Below are 19,529 nucleotides of genomic sequence, written 5' to 3'. Positions count from 1 at the left end.
CATATTAGATTGGCGAGTGTTCTTCGCCAACCGGAATCACCGCATAGAGACCCAAGTGAGTCTTAGCGTTCTGCTCTGACTGCTTGTGATACCGAACGATATTGCGCAATATTGGCCAGCACGTTAGATGATCTCCAGTTGATGGCCTGATAATCCAACGCTGCTTCTGTTTTTTATATATTACATTGTGCCACATTAGCTAGTCTCATACACACTATCGTCAATATACATACTGCTATAACAATGAAAAACTGTCACCATACTATGATAGTCTCAAGTGTCTAATATACCTAGTAACCATACTTCGTTTCCATATGTTGATCTCTAGGCACGAGTTTCGCGGAACTCCGAGATGCTCCACGCTACCTGCCAACTTCAGTACGGAGGTATTATACAGATGATTGACTTGAGACTATATTTTCGTACCTACGGGCTGGACGGAGATGTTAGGTATAGAACCGAACGCGGTATAGAGTCATCTAGACTCTGAGGCGACTTTAAAATCAAGCAGGTGATTTCTCTCAACGCTAGAAACAAATCTCGGAGCTGTTATTCCGGCTATTTTCAATGAAGCTAGGTTCAGAGTAGTTGGATCGGGTATCTGGGTAACTAGGCTTCTTAAGCTTAGATATCAATACTACCCTAGCACAGCTCCATGAACGTTCATGGATCAGTGACCAGCAGCCCGTAGAGCCACAAGCTTTCATCTATTATCCGCCGTGACTTTTCGACGATATGCGATAATAAACACAACCTTAGAACTTTCTCGACGTCTTACGCAATACCAATTTGTGAGCCGTAGCCCGTAGCCGGAGAATTCACGTACGTTTCCGGATTGTTTACGTGCTAAAGCCGAAGATTCGGGTGCGGCTAGACGGCATCAACTACATCAGATATTAGATCCGATTTATTCTCCGGACCTCACTACATCATAGAGCCCATTCGTCCCAATTGCACAGAAGGGACAGCGACGACCAAGAAATGGTTGCACATTTTCATTTCAATTCAGGATATACGAGCTAATAGTATTCTAGGTGACCGTTTTTTCCCGAGCTAACCGCCCCCAGTCATCCCCGCCATGATCGTAAACATATTAAGCGCGTATCATAGGTAATTTTTCCAATTTCCTATGTAATCTATAGGTTGACAGCTTTGCGGAAGTTCTCGCCCGCGTAGATGGCGTTGTCTCCGAGTTCTTCCTCGATACGGAGAATCTGGTTAAGCTTGGCGAGACGCTCGGAACGAGCAGGAGCACCAGTCTTGATCTGACCCGCTCGGATACCGACGACAATATCGGCAATGGTCACATCCTCGGTCTCACCAGAACGGTGGGAGACCATGACACCCCAGCCGTCAGCAAAGGAGTCCTTGGCAGCCTGGATAGACTCGGTTAGAGTTCCGATCTGGTTGACCTTCAGGAGCAAGGCGTTAGCAGCCTTGAGCTCGATGGCCTTCTTGATACGGATAGGGTTGGTGACCGTCAAGTCATCACCGACGATCTGGATGTCTTGGGTCTTGTAGAAGTAGCTCCAGGCCTCCCAGTCGTCCTCAGCGAAGGGGTCTTCAATGCTAACAATGGGGTACTTCTTGGCCAGGTCGGCGTACAGAGCAGCCAACTCTTCGTAGGTGATCCACTTGCTGGGGTCACTCTCGGGGTTCTTGAAGTCGAGGTCGTACTTCTTGACGTCCTCCTTGTAGAACTCGCTGGATGCAACATCCATGGCGATCTTCACCTGACCGGTGTAACCAGCCTGCTCAATGGCATCGGTGATGAGGTCAAGAGCCTCGGCGGCAGTCTGGATATCCGGGGCTACACCACCCTCGTCTCCAACATTGCCCGCAGATTGGCCGTACTTCTTCTTGGCAAGAGACTTTAGCTTTTGGTAGACCTCGGCGCCTTGACGCATAGCCTCGGTGAAAGAAGGAGCGGCAGAAGGAACAATCATGAATTCTTGGAATGCCAATCGGCCACCAGCATGGGAACCACCGTTCAAGACGTTCATGAAGGGAACGGGGAGAACATAAGGCTTCTTGGTGCCGGCGAGATCCGAGACATGGGCATATAGTGGTACACCCTTCTCAGCAGCACCAGCCTTGGCAATGGCCAGACTGACACCCAAGATAGCGTTGGCACCAAGCTTCGTCTTGTTCGCTGTTCCGTCGAGGCTGTTGAGGAACTTGTCGACAGAGCTCTGGTCCTTCACATCGAGACCCTCCTTGATGACAGCGGGGGCAATGATGCTGTTGACATTGTCGACGGCCTTGGTAACACCCTTGCCGCCCCACTTGCTCTTGTCACCGTCACGGAGCTCGCAGGCCTCGTGCTGACCTATTGTACCATATTAGCGGATGGGATATATCGAGGCCGCGTAAGAAGAACACGAACCGGTGGAAGCTCCAGAAGGAACTATGGCACGGTGAAGACCGGTCTCAGTGACAACGTCAACCTCTACGGTAGGGTTGCCACGAGAGTCGTAGACGGAACGAGCGTGAATCTTCTTGATGGCCATCTTCAAGTCTTATGTGTAGTAAGGCTGCAGAGAAACGGTAGGTTAGTTAAAAGAGTGATTTCGAGTTGAATAAAGTTGATGGGAAGTATAGCGAAGCTCAAGGTAATTAATAGAAGAACCTTGTAGGCAAGAAATTCGCTCAATGGGAGTCTCGTGTAAGTGACTCAACCAAGCGGTAGTATATGCCTCAGAATAGTATCTAGATAGAAAATTGTAGGGGTGGTGAGGATTGGAGGGGAAGGATGGTGGGATGGCGGGGTAGCTCAAGATGTCATCAAAAGGGAAGGAATTGTAGGGGGAGCATGATGTGAACAAATTCACGATGGCTTGTATATGGGTAGCTAGAGGAATGAAGCTCGTTGACTTACTATGTTCTAAGGATTCTGCTAGGAGGTAGGTGATGAGGTGAATTGGTAAGAAGGAAGAAGAAAAATTATAAACTCTGACAAGTCAAGAAATTGTAAGGTACCTAAATGCTTCCAGGCTGGGCGGAGGGTGGGCTGCTTGGCTCGCTGCTTGGTACAAGCGTGGGCTGAACGGACAACGTGAGTGAGCAAGAGAGCAAACGGAATGGCACGACTATAATTGGACTATAATTGGCGGGCTGGCGGGGTCCGGGCGACGGACCTCACCAGGATGACACCGCGGAGGAAGGAGGGGCTCGATGGTACAGCACTGGTACATGTCTCATACGCCAAGCTTACTTGGCTACACAAGTACCCTAATAATTACTCCGTAACTGCTTCAAGTAATCTGGCTTGGGATAAAAATTAAAAATTGTTGGACCGTTGAACTAGCCCACTGGCGCCATCACCGGCCCGACATACGTCAAGGACATGAAGAAAGTTTTGTTTTTGTAACACGTTACCCCTCTACGTATCGACCTATCTCGTTGGGGAAGGGCAAGAATAAAAACCAGCATGTGAAGTAACACAAGCCAATAACAACACTTGAAACCGGGATAGCTAGGTTAATCATTCCTATGTCTATATAACCACTTGTATATATCCACGGATAGCTGCGATGTTATACTGACCAGCTTATATACATGCTTTTCCTCTGATATAGCCTCTACGATACGATAAGTCCAAGACTTCTTGCGCTGTTCTTAGGTGTATATAGGCACCGAGAACCTCTCACGCAAGTAAGAATCTTACACAAGTCAAGATAATATCTCATCAATAGCTTCAAGTAATAGATTTCATTTTTCTGCTTTTCCATGAACAGAACTACTTTTTCTATCCTTGTCTACGGGTATCTCTCGGGCTCCTTTCTGCATATGAAAACAATTCCTAGCAAATGCCCTCTAAAAACCCATACAGAAATCTCGTGATTCATTGTTTAGATTCACTTTTACTTTTACGAGCTACCGCCGTATCCGTTTTCCCTGACCCACGCCGCAACATCGTCACGGTCACGTTCCAGCCAGGAGATCTTGCTACGGATGGCATCCTTGCTTTGGGCAAGGGGTTGCGCGAACGCCTTGGTGTCGATGTCCTTGAAGAACTCCTCCACCCTCTGTAATTGTTCTGGCTTCGCGAAGCTGGACGTGCAGATAGTAACCATCGAGCCCAGGATAGGGGCGTTTCCACTAAGACGCTTGGTGATTTCCGGCCACTTCTCAGTTAGCCAGGTGAACAACGCATCAATTCCCTCTGCATGGCTTCTCAGCCCGCTTGCTGGAAGGTATAGATCTTGGCTCTTGACCTCGCCGCTAAGGACAAGGTCCAATGTGCTCTTGATAAGGGCCGGCTCCTTAGCCCGGCCGATGCATCGTAGAGCGGTATTGCGCTCATCGCTGTTGCTGGAGGTACGGAAGAAGTTGAGAACTTTGTCGTACTGGAAATCATATTAGTAATGGCTTCGGCGGACTTTCGAGACTAAACTTACCTCTTCCTTTCCACCATACTTCAGAGCCATACTGAAGACGCTACCTCGGATGTTCGGGTGGATGGCTGACTTATCACCATCCATATACTTGTTGAACATCTCCTTCGATGCAGTGATGATGGCTTGATCTCCGGCCATACCAGCTGCACCAAACAGCATAGACTTAAATTGTTGCTCAACGTGACCATCCTTATCCGAGAAGCTCCAGCCTAACTTATGAGCTCTCTCACTAATGAGCTCATTAACAAAGGCTTCGAGTCCATCTTTCACGGTCTTGTCCTCAAATACCCAGGCCGATTGAACAGTCGCAACCCTAGCGATGATCTCGCTCCATACAACAAACGACTCCTCTGTGTCAAAACCTTTCAATAGGTTCAGGACACCAGACGTCTTCTGATAACCCGATACGGCAAGAGCACCGGCATCGGCGATCATACCAGCGCGGTCCTCAACCGTGAGTAAGCCCTCCTTGGCGGACTGGCCTAGCTTAGTGAGGCGTTCTGGTGTGTAACTTGTTCTGTAAATGCTCGTGTGGTTCGCATTCAGTTTGAAGAAGTCCAAGTCCTTAACCTTGAACACATCTTCTCTCTTCGTCAACGTAAGGGAGTCTTCTATACCATCCTTTGATCGGAGGCCTAGAAAGACTGGATACAGCACTTGGTCCTCTTCGGGCTTCGTGTCACCAGTCCTCAGGAACCGATTCTGCTTGACCCGAATTGTGCTATCCGCTGCATTTTCCGTAACCTGGACTACGGGAAAGCCAACGTTCTTGGTCCAGATGGACATGATCTCCTTGACAGGCTTGCCACTTGCCTCTTCAAGGGCTGCCCACAGGTCTTCCGTTTGAGTGTTACCGTAGGCATGCTTCTTGATGTATTTCCGAACACCTTCCAAGAAGGTCTCCTCACCAAGATAGGTAGAAATCATGCGAAGGACGCACGAACCCTTGGAGTAGGAAATAGCATCGAAAATTTGATCAACCTCGCTGGCGCGCTTAACTGGTACCTCGATAGGATGACTGCTTCTCAGCGAGTCTAGTCCTAAAGCACTCTGGAGGTTGTCCGTAACGTAGTTCTCCCAGACCTTCCACTCTGGGTAAAAGTAGTTGCAGCCTAAGTGGGTGGTAACAGTCAGTCGGACATTCTTTTAAACCAAAATGGAATAGGAAACTCACTAAGCCAACTCATCAGAGTCGCGAAACCTTCGTTCAGCCATAGACCTTCCCACCAGTCCATAGTCACCAAGTTACCAAACCATTGGTGCGCCAATTCATGCTGCACAACCTCGGCAACACGTTCTTTCATGGCTGCACCGCTAGCCTTCTCATCCAGCATAAGATCAACGACACGGTAAGTGATGAGACCCCAGTTTTCCATAGCACCTGCCGCAAAATCAGGGATAGCAACCATGTCCATCTTAGGCAGCGGAAATTCAGCTCCAAAGATCTTTTCGTAATATTCCAAAGTTCGCGCGGCGAGCTCGAGCGAGAAACGACCGTGTTCGATGTCCGAACTAGGGGGTGCGTACACCCGGATTGGGACACGGAACTTCTTCGTCTCAATGTAGTTTAGTTCACCAATAATGAAAGCAACGAGGTAAGTCGACATGAGAGGAGTGGTGTTGAACTTGACAGCCTTCTTCGTAGACCCGCTCATATCTGAGTGCACCTCCGACTCGGAAGCAACGTCCATGTTGCTGAGGCAAGTCAAGTGCTTGTCTGCGATGAGGGTGACGGTAAACTTTGCCTTGTGCATGGGCTCGTCGAAACAGGGGAAAGCGCGGCGACAGTCGTTGGCCTCCATCTGCGTCGTAGCGAGGATACCTTCAGAGCCATCGGACTTCTTGTAGGTAGATCTGTAGAATCCTGCCATCTGGTCGTTCAGCTGGCCGCTGAACTTGATTTCCAGCTGAGTCTTGCCCGTTGGAATAGCATCTTTAAGCTCGATCTTGGAGACCTGCTTGGATTTGTCGTAGGTAATCGCGGAGGAAGAGCTGGCGAGGTTTGTTAGAAATAAGGGCACGTGTCCGTCTGTACAACACAAACTTGCCTAATAACGTTGTCACCAGACTTGATGTGAGCGCTGTGAATGTCGAGGTCGATGGTGTGAAGAGAGATGGACTTGGTCTCATCCTTCACATCGAAATCGATAAGGACCTTTCCCTCGAATGTGAACTTGTCGAGATTAGGTTCTAAAGTCACATCATAGTGCGTCGGGATGACGTTGGTCGGGAGGAGCTCGCGACCCTTAGTAGGGTCTGGCGCTGCCCCTCCAGTATGCTCGACGTCTCCAGCAAGTCTACACATGTTTTGTCTCCGGTATGAACAGTGTCTGAGGGGTGTCTTCGACAGCGTAGTACTTCTAACCTTCTCAAAGGGAGAGGTTCGTGGGACCGAGGTGAGTGAGGAGTAAGTCGTAAGGCGAGAGCTAGGCGCAGCTTCGGGGTTAGTCTACGAGCCTAATTTGGGTTGGAAGGGCGGTCAATTGGGTTAGGTATACCAGTAAGAGGGTGGAGTGGTTAAGGCAGGACTGCGCCAGGAGTGATTCTGTCTCCACCGAGATGCGGTTGCGGTTGGTGTGGTTGGTGTGGTTGAAGGGCCAGTAAGAGAAGTAAGAGAGGCAAGTGGTCTTAGTCGGACTCGTGCAAGTGTTGAGATTCGAGGGACGGACTCGACACGGTAAGAGGCGCGAAAAGACATGTGCCGGGAAGAGGAAAGGAAAGGTGATATAATACAATTGTTATATAATACAGTGTAGAATGCTAAGGAAGAAGATACAGCTGTGAGGTACACCTGGTAGTGACTCGGACCTGGGTTTCACATGCGGTATTACGATATGGAGGGGTTTAGAGGGGTCCAGTATATCCTAAGCAACCGGTTTATTCGCAAATAGAGGGGTGGAGGGGTAGGAGGGGCAATCCCTATTCGTGCATTATGAGATCGACAATAGATTCAAGGCTCCCAATTCTATCAAAAACCAACAATGTGTGTATACAATTATTTGTGTGTGGGTGGCGTGCTAAGTTAGGTATGGATGGAATGAGCCCTTTTTCACTTGGCCATCAGGGTTCACGAAAATCCTATATACGGACATGGATATCTTGGGATGCAGAAAAAAAGAAAAAGAAAAATAAAGAAAATGGGACATAAGAAAAGTTTGACCTCTAAAAATGACGCCCACGGAAGGTAGGCGGTGTAGCGGGAGATTTGCAGGGATTGTCCCACACAGCTTTGATAGGTGCTACCTTACCTCTCCATCTTTCTAGATTCGTTAGATTCGCACCAACAACTTAAATCTGGGCAGCCAAGAGAATGTACCTACCAACTGCGGCAACTAAGACGTACATATCCTACATATCGGTCGCTGCTGGCGGCCGTCTCTCCCGAAACCGCAACTCTTGGAAGCAATCTCATGCAGGGTCGCATTCAAGGCATCTCAGCTACGCATTCTAGAACGTAGATCCCCGATGTAAACGAATCGAAGCGAGACGAATTCCCGTCCTTGCCATCCACCCAGTGCTACACTTTGATACTCGGATCAAGTTCGCAATTTGATATGGTCAAATGTTGTGCGACTTGAAAGTCCAACGGTACGGATATAACCATTTAGATGTCTTAGAAGAGAACACGATTCGTAGACCACGATATTGCCTAGCAATGCCCAATATACTGGAAACAGTGAATTTTGATTTCCATTTTCTTACTATCCCATGTCTATGTTAGCCGAATGGTATTGTATACCCACCTCTATTATTTGGCTAGTAGGAAGCATAAAGGGGTAATGTAATATGAAGGACTTCTCTGCGTTGACCAGCGAGACTGTTCCTAAGGCATGGTGACTTTGTAGGCTTCGCTTTATATAGAGGACAACGATATGGATCCCTAAGTAGGTAATCAAAATCAATTAGATAGAACCATCATAGTTATATTCACTCTGACAATAAGTCGAATAATTACGTGTAAGTATCGGCTATCCCCTAATCCCATCCGGCCCCCTTTCCACCAAACCCCTTCTCCTCGATCTTCTTGGGGCCTTTCGTCGGCTTCTGCTGTGCCGCCTCGTGCCGACGTAGCTCCTCCGGCACCTTGGATATCGAGCTCTTCGATAGCATCTGCCGTAGATCGTACATGACGTCTGCGTCCTCGTTGCCCAGGAACGTGATGGCGACACCGCTCTTGCCCGCACGACCCGTACGACCGATACGGTGCGTGTAGCTCTCGATGGACATAGCCATGTTGAAGTTGACGACGAGGGACACGTCCGGGACATCGATACCACGACCAGCCAGGTCAGTCGCCACCAGGACATCCGTCGAGCCACCACGTACCGAGGCCAGGGCCTGCTCTCGCTGCTCCTGGGTCTTGCTACCGTGAAGTGTGACGGCTGAGAAGCCCATGTGCTTGATTTCTCGAGCCACAGCATCACAGTTGCGCTTGATGTTGACGAAGACGATGATGGGCGGTGCGAACTCATTGGACGATAGGATCTCCTGCAAGCGTTTCTTGCGGCGATCCTCTCCAGGTACGAACTCGACCCGTTGCTCAACTGTATCAACTGCTTCTCCAGCATTTCCGATCGTGACCGTAGCAGGACGGCGTAGATATTTCTTAGCGATCTTCTCGACAGCTGTAGGCATAGTGGCCGTGTACATCATAGTTTGTCGGTATCGATCTTTGCCACCAAGGTGCCTGCTCATCAGCTGCGCGTCTTCAGCAGCTTCGGTGTCTGGTTTTTCGTTGGTGACCGGAAGCGCATCCAAGATCTTGTTCACGGGCTCTTCGAAGCCCATGTCGATCATACGATCTGCTTCATCCATGATGATGTAACAACACTGTGATAGTACCAGCAGGCGTCGTTCGATACAGTCGACTAGACGACCAGGCGTAGCGACAATAATCTCAGCACCATTTCGCAACGCAAATGCTTGTTCTTCAAGCGAATGTCCACCCACGAGACTAACAACCGTAAAGCCCAGTGGTATCGCGAACTTCTTGGCTTCCGTCTCGATTTGCTGGACTAACTCTCGGGTCGGGGCTATGATCAGCGAATACGGACCGTCGTTCTTGGTAAGCTCAGTTAAAGGAGGCAGTTCCGAGATGTAAACTAGTAGAGGTAGCAAGAAAGCAGCCGTCTTTCCTGAACCGGTGACAGCGACACCAATGAGGTCTCGTGCCTGTAGAGCAATAGGGATTGCTGCGCGTTGGACTGGAGTTGGTTCGTCGTAGCCAACCTTGCTAATAATATCAAGTAGCCGTCGAGGCAGACCAGATTCCTGCCAGTTTCGCATAGGATTCGGAATAAGTCCACCCTTTGTTGATATGCCAAAGTCTTCCTTGAAGATACGCCAATCTCGTTCGCGCATATCTTCAAGCTTCTTCTCGGACCAGTGCTTCCCTAGCCCGTTGCGGTTGGCCCTCTCCTTCGCCCTTTGCATCATGTCTAATAGTTCTTGCGCTCGTTGTGCTCCATTTTCAGGATCGCGCTCGATCAGAGACCTGGCGTATTTCTTGGCGTTCTCCTCTGTCATATCATCACCAAATCCAGCCAGCCTTCCTCTTCCAAAGAAGGTTGGCTCAGCTCTCTCTGCGTAGATGGGATTGTGATCTTGGGTCGTGTCTTCTTCCGCATCCCATTCAAAAGTGAATTTCTTATCCGTCGTTCTTCTCCGCTTCTTCTTAGCTGAGAACGTCGACTGATTCATCTCAGGGCCCATGTATCGTGCTCTTATCAAAGCGGCTTCTGCTTCTTCTGGCGCTGGCCGTTTTTCTCCCGCCAACCCCTTTTTACCTCGTGATTTCCCTCGCGTGTCGCCGTTTTCGTAATCGTTGGCGTCGCGTTTATCATGACCAGATTGGCGCATAGCTTTGGGTCCTGTTGGAACGACTGGCGCATGATCTCGATCGCGACGGTCGCCATATCGTCTATCGGGTTCTCGCGCAGCTGCAGGTCTACTACTAGATTTACTTCGCGCTTCTTCTTGGGCTTTTCGTCTTCGTCTCTCTTCCTCCTCTTTCTCCTTTTCTGCTGCTAGGCGCTCACGCTCTGCCTTAGGGATAAATCTTGGTTTGGCAGCAGCATCGTTTGCCTCTTTCTTTTTGCGCAGGATCTCTTCGATGTCTAGAGGCGCTTTTCGCTTGCTTGCCTCTCCATTTGCTCCATTCGTTCCGTTGGTGCCGTTCGTATGTGCGACCGATCCGGCTCGCGGTTGCATCCCCATGGTCGTAGGAGTGTCAATATAGATGAAGCTTACTTCTCCCTAAGACTTTCGAATTATTTTGGACTTGCGGAATACACAATCAGGCAATTCTTGCGACCGTATCAAAGATCCCTATTACAGAGTATGAATCCACCCAAACGGCTGAAACAATCCACCGTAGTTGAATATAACACGAAATGAAGCTGTTCTTGTTTCTGTTAAGTACAAATTTCAATGTTGGAGGCGAAGATAAATCTACCTAATGTAAGCAGATAGGTGACTGGAATCGGCTTATCGGGGTACGACTTGCAAAGAACCGCTGGGCCACTAGTGGCCTAAGCCAATCGGAGAATTTAGATTAAACACAGGCCCCTGCCAATTGCCATCCACTACCAAAATTTGGGAAGCTGTGAATGCACTTTTTTTGCGACTTATACCTTACGAACACGACCTTTCCTCAACAACAGCCAATTGTCCTGAGTAACAGTTGATCACTGCAATTGTGATTGGGGATGGCGGCGGTCAACACAAAATACGTCGAGCTGGCGAAGCAGCTGCACCCGCGGCTGTCCCGTTTCTTCGCCAAGTACCCTCCAAATCAGATACTCCCGGCCTCGACGAGGACAAACACGATCGCGGGCGGCGCAACGCCGAATCCCTTCCTACCGCACAAACACCCGGTGACCGGGAAGTGGCACGATCCAGAGTACTCCCTCAGGCGACAGGCAGAACTCGTAAAGTTAGCGCGGGAACAGGGAGTCGAAGAGCTATTACCTTTCACATCTAAGGGTACTGAGGAGAGAATACGGCACAGAGTCGAGCACGGTCTCCGCGTTCGTGGTACGGGTGTTGGACAGTCGGTCAAGGGTCACAAGCACGAAAGAATGCTGGCTGCAAAGTACGTTATAGCCTTTATATTCCCCACGAGCAATCTGTTTGCTACCAGGACGCTTATATTTCATGGTTCAATGCTAACCAACGGGACAGGATGGAGAAGAGGAGAACGGCTATGTTGGGTATGCCCAAACTCGTCAGACAATGGCGGAAGGTAAGTTGTGCTATTCCGTCCATATTTCATATCGCTAACAGAGTCGACAGCTTGGGAAGAACAGGTGGACAAAGTATCCACGGTAAACGAATGTATCATGATATTAAGGCAGTATATAGCCAACGAAACAAAATGTACAAAATTCATGTATCCGTTTGTACGAAAATCCGTGATCTTATCCCGGGAAATCAAGAAACCACTCTTGCCCTCGTGCCTTGATCTGGCCAACTTCTTTTGAAGCATTTCCAGGGGTTTATATCTAAAACGACCAGCCACGAAGCACATTGCGTTAATATCCGTATGTAGGTCATGCTTAGGGCTTTCTCTGCATCAATTCCCTCCCCAGAAACGATATCCCCTTATTCTCGCGACTTGGAGATATTAGCGAGAACCTCGCCCGAGTAGCTCACGTGACCACGTGGCGCCGATTAACTTTTTCTTAAAACCGGTTTGCCAAAGGAGCCTCGCCCTTGACGTACTTACCACCACCTCCGGAGAGGCTAATAAAGGAACTTTCAATTTCGCCATTTATAGAACTGGCTAGCGGATTCATCGAAGTAGTTTAATTGCTTTGGAGTAGCTATCGATCCGGCAAGTTTGCCAAATATGGCGCCTCCGATATCTAATACGTCAGCTGAGCCCACGCTCTACGACATCCTCGCTCTGACCCCCAAGCACCTGGAGGGCCAAGCCGGCGCGGCCCAGCAGCAGAAGATAGTGAAGCAGGCCTACCACCGGGCCCTGCTGAAGCACCACCCGGACAAAGCGGCCAGCGGCCCACCAGCCTCATCCTCATCCCCATCCTCGCCCTCAGCCTCAGCCTCTTCCCCAAACCCATCAGGCGGCTCCAAATCAAAGTCATCCCCCAAAGCGCACGCAAAACAAGGCTCCCACAGCCAGCCGCGCATCGCCTACACGGTAGACCAGATCCAGCACGCGTACGCGGTACTCTCGGACGCCAAGCAACGGCGGGAGTACGACCGCTTACTCCGCGCGTCTCCCGCGCAGCGGCATCAGCAGACGCAGTCGTCCTTCCAGACGGGCGTCGAGACAGTGGACCTAGACGACGTATCCTTCGACGAGCAGACGGGGGTGTACTACCGCCCCTGCCGGTGCGGCAACGCGCGCGGCTACGCCTTCACGGAGGAGAACCTGGAGGAGTTCGAGGAGGACGGCGTGCTCATGGTCGAGTGTCTCGACTGCAGCCTCTGGGTCCGGGTCCTGTTCGCCGCGGCCGAGGACGAGGAGCCTGCTGCTAATAACGTAGCTACCGTCGTGAATCCCGGTGGTAGCAGAGGTCCGCGCGACGAAGCCGTAGCACCCCGAGGGCGAGGCGAAGATATTGCCGTCACGACTTCGGGAGAGCAGCGCGGCGCCGGCACCGGCAGGGGGTTCACCTTTAACTGGAGTTTTAATTGGGGAATATCGCTATCCGGGACTGCTGCGTCCAGCTCCGCAACAATCGAGACGGGTAGCAGCTCGCGGCGGTAGCCCGATCTACTCACTCGTCAAGAACCGCCAAGCAGTGACCATTCAAGGCTTGAAAAAGCTCTTGGCTAACCGTATCATCCACGAATAAGATAGGCTCGCTCTCGCTTCCTATTCTCCACGAGCAAAGTATGTCACGTGGCCGGGGCGACTTACATTGATACTCGACTACGCACTTGTTCTATATATCAATGGGTAAAGGTTTGGAGATCACTGTTTCTGTGGAGGCATTTCAGAATGATTCAATGAGGCGCATGTATTGGTAACGGAACATGAAGTAATACGATACGTTACGACTTAGAAGTACAATCAAAAGGACTCGGCGTCTTCATTACTGATGTAGAATTTTTGCCTTCATATCAAGAACGAGGAATAACCTCATTAAATGTATGACAAATAAAACCGACTGTTGTGTGCCGTGTTACATCGCAATACAGACCGGCAACCTCCCGTCTAAGCTACTCACGCCGATCGTGATACTTTTTATATGCTCCCCAGATCTTAGTTTCACCGTAGGAAGAAAAGAAAAATAGATACCCTTCACTTTTTTGTGTCCATATTCATAACATTAATACTTTTGCAGGTGCAGTAAAGTATGGGTTTATTGTCCAGACGAATTCGCATTAGAGACTAAAGGGCAAGCAGAAACCTACCAAAAGCTCCTTAGCCCTTTTTGCCTGTTGGGAAAAGAGAACCCTCCAAAGACTTCGGGCCGGTGCATTTGCCACGTGAGGAAAAAAACAGAAAAATGCAGAATCTCAAGGAAGAGGGTTCTCAAGCAAACACTCCATAGACACCAGATTCCACCCTGCCCCGCAGTCGACCTCTTGACATCTAGAGACTATTAAGGGACGCATGCTCTTTTTGCTTCTCTTACTCGGCGGCCTTGGGCTCCTCAGTGGGAGTGTCGGTGGCCTTCTCGGCTTCCTGGGCGGGAGCCGCTGCTGACTCTGCGGGAGGCTCAGCCTCGGAAGAAGTCCAGAGGGTCTGATTTTCAGTTAGATAAGATACACGCGATTATATATTTATAGAAAGAACACATACCAAGTTGTCTCGGAGGAGTTGCATGATCAGAGTCGAGTCCTTGTAGCTCTCCTCGCTCAGGGTGTCAAGTTCTGGAAAACCTCCATGTTAGCCTCGTATCTGTCAAAATTTTCGTATACCTAAAACTTACCGGCAATCGCGTCATCGAAAGCTTGCTTCGCAAGGTGGCAAGCTTGGTCAGGAGCGTTCAGAATCTCATAGTAGAACACGGAGAAGTTAAGGGCAAGGCCGAGACGAATGGGGTGCGTGGGAGGAAGCTCGGTCTGGGCAACCTCGGTGGCAGCCTTGTAAGCCTCAAGAGACTTGTCGGCAGACTCCTTTCGCCGGTCACCAACGGCGAACTCGGCGAGATAACGGTGGTAGTCACCCTTCCTTTATGGCCATTAGCAGGCTGCGAATAATTTACCATTCCAGATCCGAAATCATTAGACTTACATCTTGTGGTAGAAGACCTTAGACTCGCCAGACTTGGCGGAAGGGATCAGGTGCTTGTCCAAGACATCGAGGATATCATCGCAGATCTTGGCCAACTCGTTCTCGATCTTCTGTCGGTACTCCTTGATAAGGCCGACCTGGGACGAGTTGCCCTTGGACTCCTCCTTCTGCTCGATGGAGGTGACGATTCGCCAAGAGGCACGTCGGGCACCGATCACGTTCTTGTAAGCGACGGACAGGAGATTGCGCTCCTCGACAGTAAGATCACGGTCCTCAGAAGCGACAATCTTCATGTTCTCGACCATCTCTGTGAGCAGACAAAGTTAGCAATGCCACCTTGCGGGGCCTCGGGGAGTAGATTAATATCACGTACCTTCATAGCGCTCAGCCTGCTCGGCCAGCTTGGCGAGATACACAGCATCTTCGTGACCCATTTTGGCGAAGTGAAGTCAGGTAAACCCCGGAACTGGTAGGAGGTATCAGGTTAGCTGTGATCCTATTCGGATGATGTTCTCGTTAAATTAAAATGGGTGGGTGGATGCGGTGTGGAAATGAAGTAGGGTATTAGGAGAAGGAAAAATACAGCGTTGTGTATGGGAAAGGGAATGATCAGTGGCCTGGAGATTTAGAAATAATGTTATGGCCACGTGAGATGTTTACGATCTGAGCCCCGAGAAGCGCGCTACCTTGTGGTGAATACGGAAATACGGAAAGGGTTGAAAGAGTGTGACGGTGAAGCAGAAAGATGATGCCCCCCCGCAGTCGGTGGGGTTTGCGCCAGTGGATGCGGCTTGGAAACGCGTATAGAAAAGGTAGACGGAAAGTCGTGGGCGTTGTCGCAATGATCAATTGGGATAGAGGACGAGGCGCATTAAACGGCTGATGGGCTTGTTGTCGTGTGTGTAAGGCGTCAAAGGAGGCCGTCGTGATGTGGGCGATGACGAAAGTGCAAGGCGGGACTCAGGTAGCAGATAGCAGGCCAAGGAACATGACCGCAAAATGCAGAAATGGGGGAAGGGGGAAAATAAGGGAAACGCTTAAGGAGAATATCTTTATATTCTTCACATGGATGAAGATAATTTACATACCTGTTGCTTTCTCGAAGTGGTGTCGTGAGGGATTCTCTTGTGCGTGATGGTGCACAAGAATGGTTGTATGAAGACAAAGGGAGAAAGGAATAGGTTGGTGGTGGTGTTTTGGCAAGTTTTGGTAAGTTCTGGGAAGCAAAAGTTTTGGGAGAGTTTTTGTGATTTTTGTTGTTAGGCGGTAGGCAGTAGAAGGGTAGAAGGTAGGATGTAGAAGGCGGTAGGCGGTAGGTGGTAAATGTGGTAAGGTTAGAGGGAGCCTGAGGTGAAGAAGAAAGAGAGCCCAGGAGGGTTGCAAGCCAGGGTGTAGAGCGGATGTGCCCCAGTAGCTCTCTCGTGGGAGGGGAGATTGTGGGCGGGCAGCAGCCAGTAACCACGGGGTACACCCTGTAATTCACGTAATTCGCGGGCGGCTATGTACAGTACATTGACGTAAGTACCTTATTTCAAGTATCTCCTAGGAACCTAGGCTGCTTTCCCAGGTTACCAGTACCGGTTCCGTCTCAAGCCTAACTGGACGTGAGCCAGTGAGCTATCGGCCTATAAACTTGGCAGCGGGCGATGGATCATTTGACAATGCAACAAGGCTGGTTCATCCTCAAATCTAACCGTCTGGTACTTCCCTTTAATGACTGGTATCATGTTTCGATACAAACGAAGGTACATGATATTGCATGCACAGGTACATGCATGTGTACATTTGAATCTACAGGTCTACCTACAGGTTTCAACATGAAGTCTGATAACATTAGTGAGGTAAAGCATGAGTTCTCGTCACTTCCCCCTTGACTTTACTTTCCAATATTCAATATTTATATGTTTTCGTCATTTGAAGCAGCAATGGCTCCCATGATTATCGTGCCTATCGTGTCCATTTATTTATTTATTTATTTACATGCATACCTAGGTAGGTTTACAGTGTGCACCTAAATATTAAGAAGCATGATTTCTTTTTCTGGCTCCCTTAGTTCTCCTACGTCAGTCCCAATACCTCTCAGCTGTGCCGCCTTGCAATGATACTTGTACCCCACGCATTTCAAGATTCCAATTCCATGCCAGGTTTGTATCTTTTCCGTCCATAGAGGCAACCTCTTCAAGCACCTGACCAGAAAACACCATGCGTCAAAGAACAAGATGATTAAGCCCTTTTGATGCTGGCATCAAATTGGGTTAGCCTTCACCTTGTTCTTCATGTGTGGCCCTTGAGCGACGCTCATATTAGGAAGAGCATCCAAATGAACCCCCCAGTTCAAATTATTCGATGTCTCAGGAGTCACCTAGAAAGGGTCTAGAGGTCTCGTTAGCCAATCACCTTTGCAAGATGATGGCTCAAGGCCATTCTTTGTCCCCTTGTTCCTTAAGAATTTTCGTAGACGCCATCGAAGCGTTCCATCTGAGAATGGCACAATGCCACCGCCGCCATTACTGGGCGATAAGAGGAAAATAATTTCAGCCTACGTCAACGTCTGCAGCCCAAATAGCTCATACATATGCACGGTGCTGCGCCAGGCTTTCTCATTCGGGGCCATGCCCATGCCGGCTACCGCGAGCCCTAAGCCCCTCATTCGTCCGGTTTATCTAGACTATCGTCAATGCAAACTTGACCTGAAAATCAAGAGTAGGAAGGGAAAAAAGAAGCTTCGACATATGCAAAACGTCACCGGTGTGGTCTCTTCGTTTCTTCTAAAAGGGAGGGAATCCACGCGTTGCCAAGCTTTGTTTCTGGATTATTTTTGCCACTATTTCCATAGCCAGGAACTGCCCCCTCACATTAGAAAAGAATAAGATAAAACTGAAGATAAAAATCATGTCCCTCCCTATGTGCCACCCCTCTCCACGATACTAACCAAACCGGAGCCTCGACGATACCTTATTCTTTTAGATTCTAGCGTCTACCATGTAGCATAGCTGAGAATCTCGGAAGAATCCAGCCCTGTGTCTTATATATTAGCATTGACAGACTGGCTACGCCGATTTATGCATCGGGTTTCATGCAAAAATCAGCCTCATCATCAATACATGGGGTAGTATTGCTATTTAATGTTGCTGTCAATACGTATGCATGACCGCCGAAGGACATGTATATTCGACTTATAACGAGATTATAAAATGATAGCGATAGTACATATGCAGAATAATAGAACCAACAAATATACAGCTTAAATCGAAATTAAGAAGTGTATTTACATTCAATGTTAGTTTGTTCAATGATACGCAGCAAAATATTCATTGCCAACTGCAATGGTAGGCGCTTATACGAACCTTCTATATCAGATGACCACATAGGAATGGCGTGGTGATAGATGAAAAAACGAGTCCTTTCCTTTTTTTGCGTGATCAGGATCACGGAGCACAGATGACTTATGATGTTATGTGGTATGGCCTTATGTAGTGCAGACTTGTATGGTTCGAGCCAGTCTAAGAGAAGGAGCAACTTGAGCCTAGGCAATTCCAACCTCAACCCCCCTCCCCACCAAACACAGAAAAAAAAGGCGGCCTTAGGGCAGCTCCGTTCCGTTTGCGTCCGTGCGTTCCCCGTCTACTTCCGCCCGTCCTTAGCTGCTGCCATTGACTTCATGGGATGAGCTCCAAAACCGAACGAAGCGAATTGCAACCAACTCTCCACCAAAAATTAGACTCAAGTGCCTCAATTTGATTGTCCCGATCACACCACGCACGCCAATTAAATATCGCGATCAGGTACCTTTGGCTTTCCCCAGATCCTCAGTAACTACATACAGTTAAAATCGAAAAAAAAAACTGATTTTTCTTCTCTTCGAAACCGAAAAGAATACCCGATCGCCACCATGTTCCGTCAAACTTTGACCAAGGTCCCGTCCCGCGACCTCCGCCTCTATCCATCCTCTAGCCGAGCCTTCTCGACGAGTCTCCGTGCCATGGCTGCGGGAGATACCGGTTCGCCGAACAAGCTAGGTAGCCTGGGTGCAAAGTACGTGATATATATATAACTTCAATATACCCCCGCAAATCGTATTAAAAAGTCGCCGGGGTGGGAGCGGGTGCCCCTGGCAATCTCGAGTTTCGAAGCTCTTACATCCTGGCGACTTGCCTCGGGCATGAGAAGAATACATAAGAAGTCGCGGGGAAACCCAAGGGGACATGTGGATAAAACGAAATACCAAGGAAACTAACTAACAAATCACCGAAAAAAACAGTGACGCATTCCAAAAGCGCGAAAAGGCTAACGAGGACTTCGCCATCCGTCAGCGTGAGAAGCAAAAGCTCCTCGAGCTGCGCCAGAAGCTGCGCGAGCAACAGGAGCACCTCCAGAGACTCACCGACCACATGTAAGCTAGTATCTTACGAAATGCGGAACTACGGAACGGTCACTAACGAACCTGTTTCTCTTTAGTGACGAGCTGACCAAAGAGCAAGGCGGCGAGCACAACTAGAGATAATACTAGAAACTCATAAGAGAAGGAAGTCCGAAACTCCGTGTTCATTAAGGTGCCTAGCATCGACACTCGAGTTTTTGCCCGGTCACTAGAAAACCCAGATTTGTCCTTCGGCCGTCGCATTTTTGCCATGTCGTAATGTACATAAATACAGCCATTTCCATGTGGGCGATGAGCTTTCGTTGCTTTCTCGAGAATCAACTCTCGTCTCTCATCGCAGCGCACATATCAGTGTCTTCTTCATCTTCATGCGTGCCGTGATATCTGAATCTATGGTGTTATGTGCAATGTTGTCCTATACTCCTAGACCAGACTTCCCCTGACAGAAATCACTTCCTCTCATTCCGGTTACCAAATAAACTCCCAAGCGTTTATCGACGTCCCATGTAAGATCGGTAGAAGCTATCGACATTGTCTT

The 19,529-nt window shown here is 49.2% G+C and overlaps 7 protein-coding genes across 7 annotated transcripts; 3 read left to right on the top strand and 4 right to left on the bottom strand.

The window, feature by feature from the left end:
* Positions 1-982: 982 nt before the first annotated feature.
* F4807DRAFT_429112 (phosphopyruvate hydratase) lies at positions 983-2,901 on the bottom strand. The gene is made up of 2 exons (XM_047998312.1): positions 2,387-2,901; positions 983-2,329 (listed from the first exon to the last, which is right to left on the bottom strand). The coding sequence occupies exons 1-2, from the start codon at positions 2,508-2,510 to the stop codon at positions 1,137-1,139; spliced, it is 1,317 nt and encodes a 438-aa protein (XP_047853247.1). The 5' UTR covers positions 2,511-2,901; the 3' UTR covers positions 983-1,136.
* Positions 2,902-3,189: 288 nt separating this feature from the next.
* On the bottom strand, positions 3,190-7,215 carry F4807DRAFT_131307 (peptidase family M1-domain-containing protein). The gene is made up of 5 exons (XM_047992989.1): positions 6,899-7,215; positions 6,449-6,826; positions 5,575-6,392; positions 4,401-5,512; positions 3,190-4,349 (listed from the first exon to the last, which is right to left on the bottom strand). The coding sequence occupies exons 1-5, from the start codon at positions 7,096-7,098 to the stop codon at positions 3,870-3,872; spliced, it is 2,988 nt and encodes a 995-aa protein (XP_047853246.1). The 5' UTR covers positions 7,099-7,215; the 3' UTR covers positions 3,190-3,869.
* A 1,047-nt stretch (positions 7,216-8,262) lies between these two features.
* On the bottom strand, positions 8,263-10,829 carry F4807DRAFT_429107 (DEAD-domain-containing protein). The gene has a single exon (XM_047998311.1). The coding sequence runs from the start codon at positions 10,614-10,616 to the stop codon at positions 8,376-8,378; it is 2,241 nt and encodes a 746-aa protein (XP_047853245.1). The 5' UTR covers positions 10,617-10,829; the 3' UTR covers positions 8,263-8,375.
* A 203-nt stretch (positions 10,830-11,032) lies between these two features.
* Positions 11,033-11,857, top strand: F4807DRAFT_429106 (uncharacterized protein). Its single transcript, XM_047998310.1, has 3 exons — positions 11,033-11,493; positions 11,583-11,643; positions 11,694-11,857. The coding sequence occupies exons 1-3, from the start codon at positions 11,108-11,110 to the stop codon at positions 11,727-11,729; spliced, it is 483 nt and encodes a 160-aa protein (XP_047853244.1). The 5' UTR covers positions 11,033-11,107; the 3' UTR covers positions 11,730-11,857.
* A 392-nt stretch (positions 11,858-12,249) lies between these two features.
* F4807DRAFT_461264 (uncharacterized protein) lies at positions 12,250-13,134 on the top strand (the record flags this gene model as incomplete). The annotated part of the gene is made up of 1 exon (XM_048001659.1): positions 12,250-13,134. One exon carries the CDS (start codon positions 12,250-12,252, stop codon positions 13,132-13,134), a length of 885 nt encoding a protein of 294 aa, XP_047853243.1.
* Positions 13,135-14,004: 870 nt separating this feature from the next.
* On the bottom strand, positions 14,005-15,044 carry F4807DRAFT_461263 (putative 14-3-3 family protein ArtA; the record flags this gene model as incomplete). Its single annotated transcript, XM_048001658.1, has 5 exons — positions 14,005-14,118; positions 14,176-14,246; positions 14,306-14,547; positions 14,611-14,917; positions 14,984-15,044. The coding sequence occupies 5 exons, from the start codon at positions 15,042-15,044 to the stop codon at positions 14,005-14,007; spliced, it is 795 nt and encodes a 264-aa protein (XP_047853242.1).
* A 3,454-nt stretch (positions 15,045-18,498) lies between these two features.
* On the top strand, positions 18,499-19,465 carry F4807DRAFT_131156 (mitochondrial ATPase inhibitor, IATP-domain-containing protein). The gene is made up of 3 exons (XM_047992987.1): positions 18,499-18,645; positions 18,872-19,003; positions 19,069-19,465. Exons 1-3 carry the CDS (start codon positions 18,503-18,505, stop codon positions 19,106-19,108), a joined length of 315 nt encoding a protein of 104 aa, XP_047853241.1. The 5' UTR covers positions 18,499-18,502; the 3' UTR covers positions 19,109-19,465.
* Positions 19,466-19,529: the final 64 nt, after the last annotated feature.

Source organism: Annulohypoxylon truncatum, assembly GCF_022578515.1.
Source record: "Annulohypoxylon truncatum strain CBS 140777 unplaced genomic scaffold F4807scaffold_20, whole genome shotgun sequence".
NCBI classification, from domain to species: domain Eukaryota; kingdom Fungi; phylum Ascomycota; class Sordariomycetes; order Xylariales; family Hypoxylaceae; genus Annulohypoxylon; species Annulohypoxylon truncatum.
Note: the sequence above shows the minus strand (reverse complement) of the source record. Positions and strands in the feature narration are given on the sequence as shown.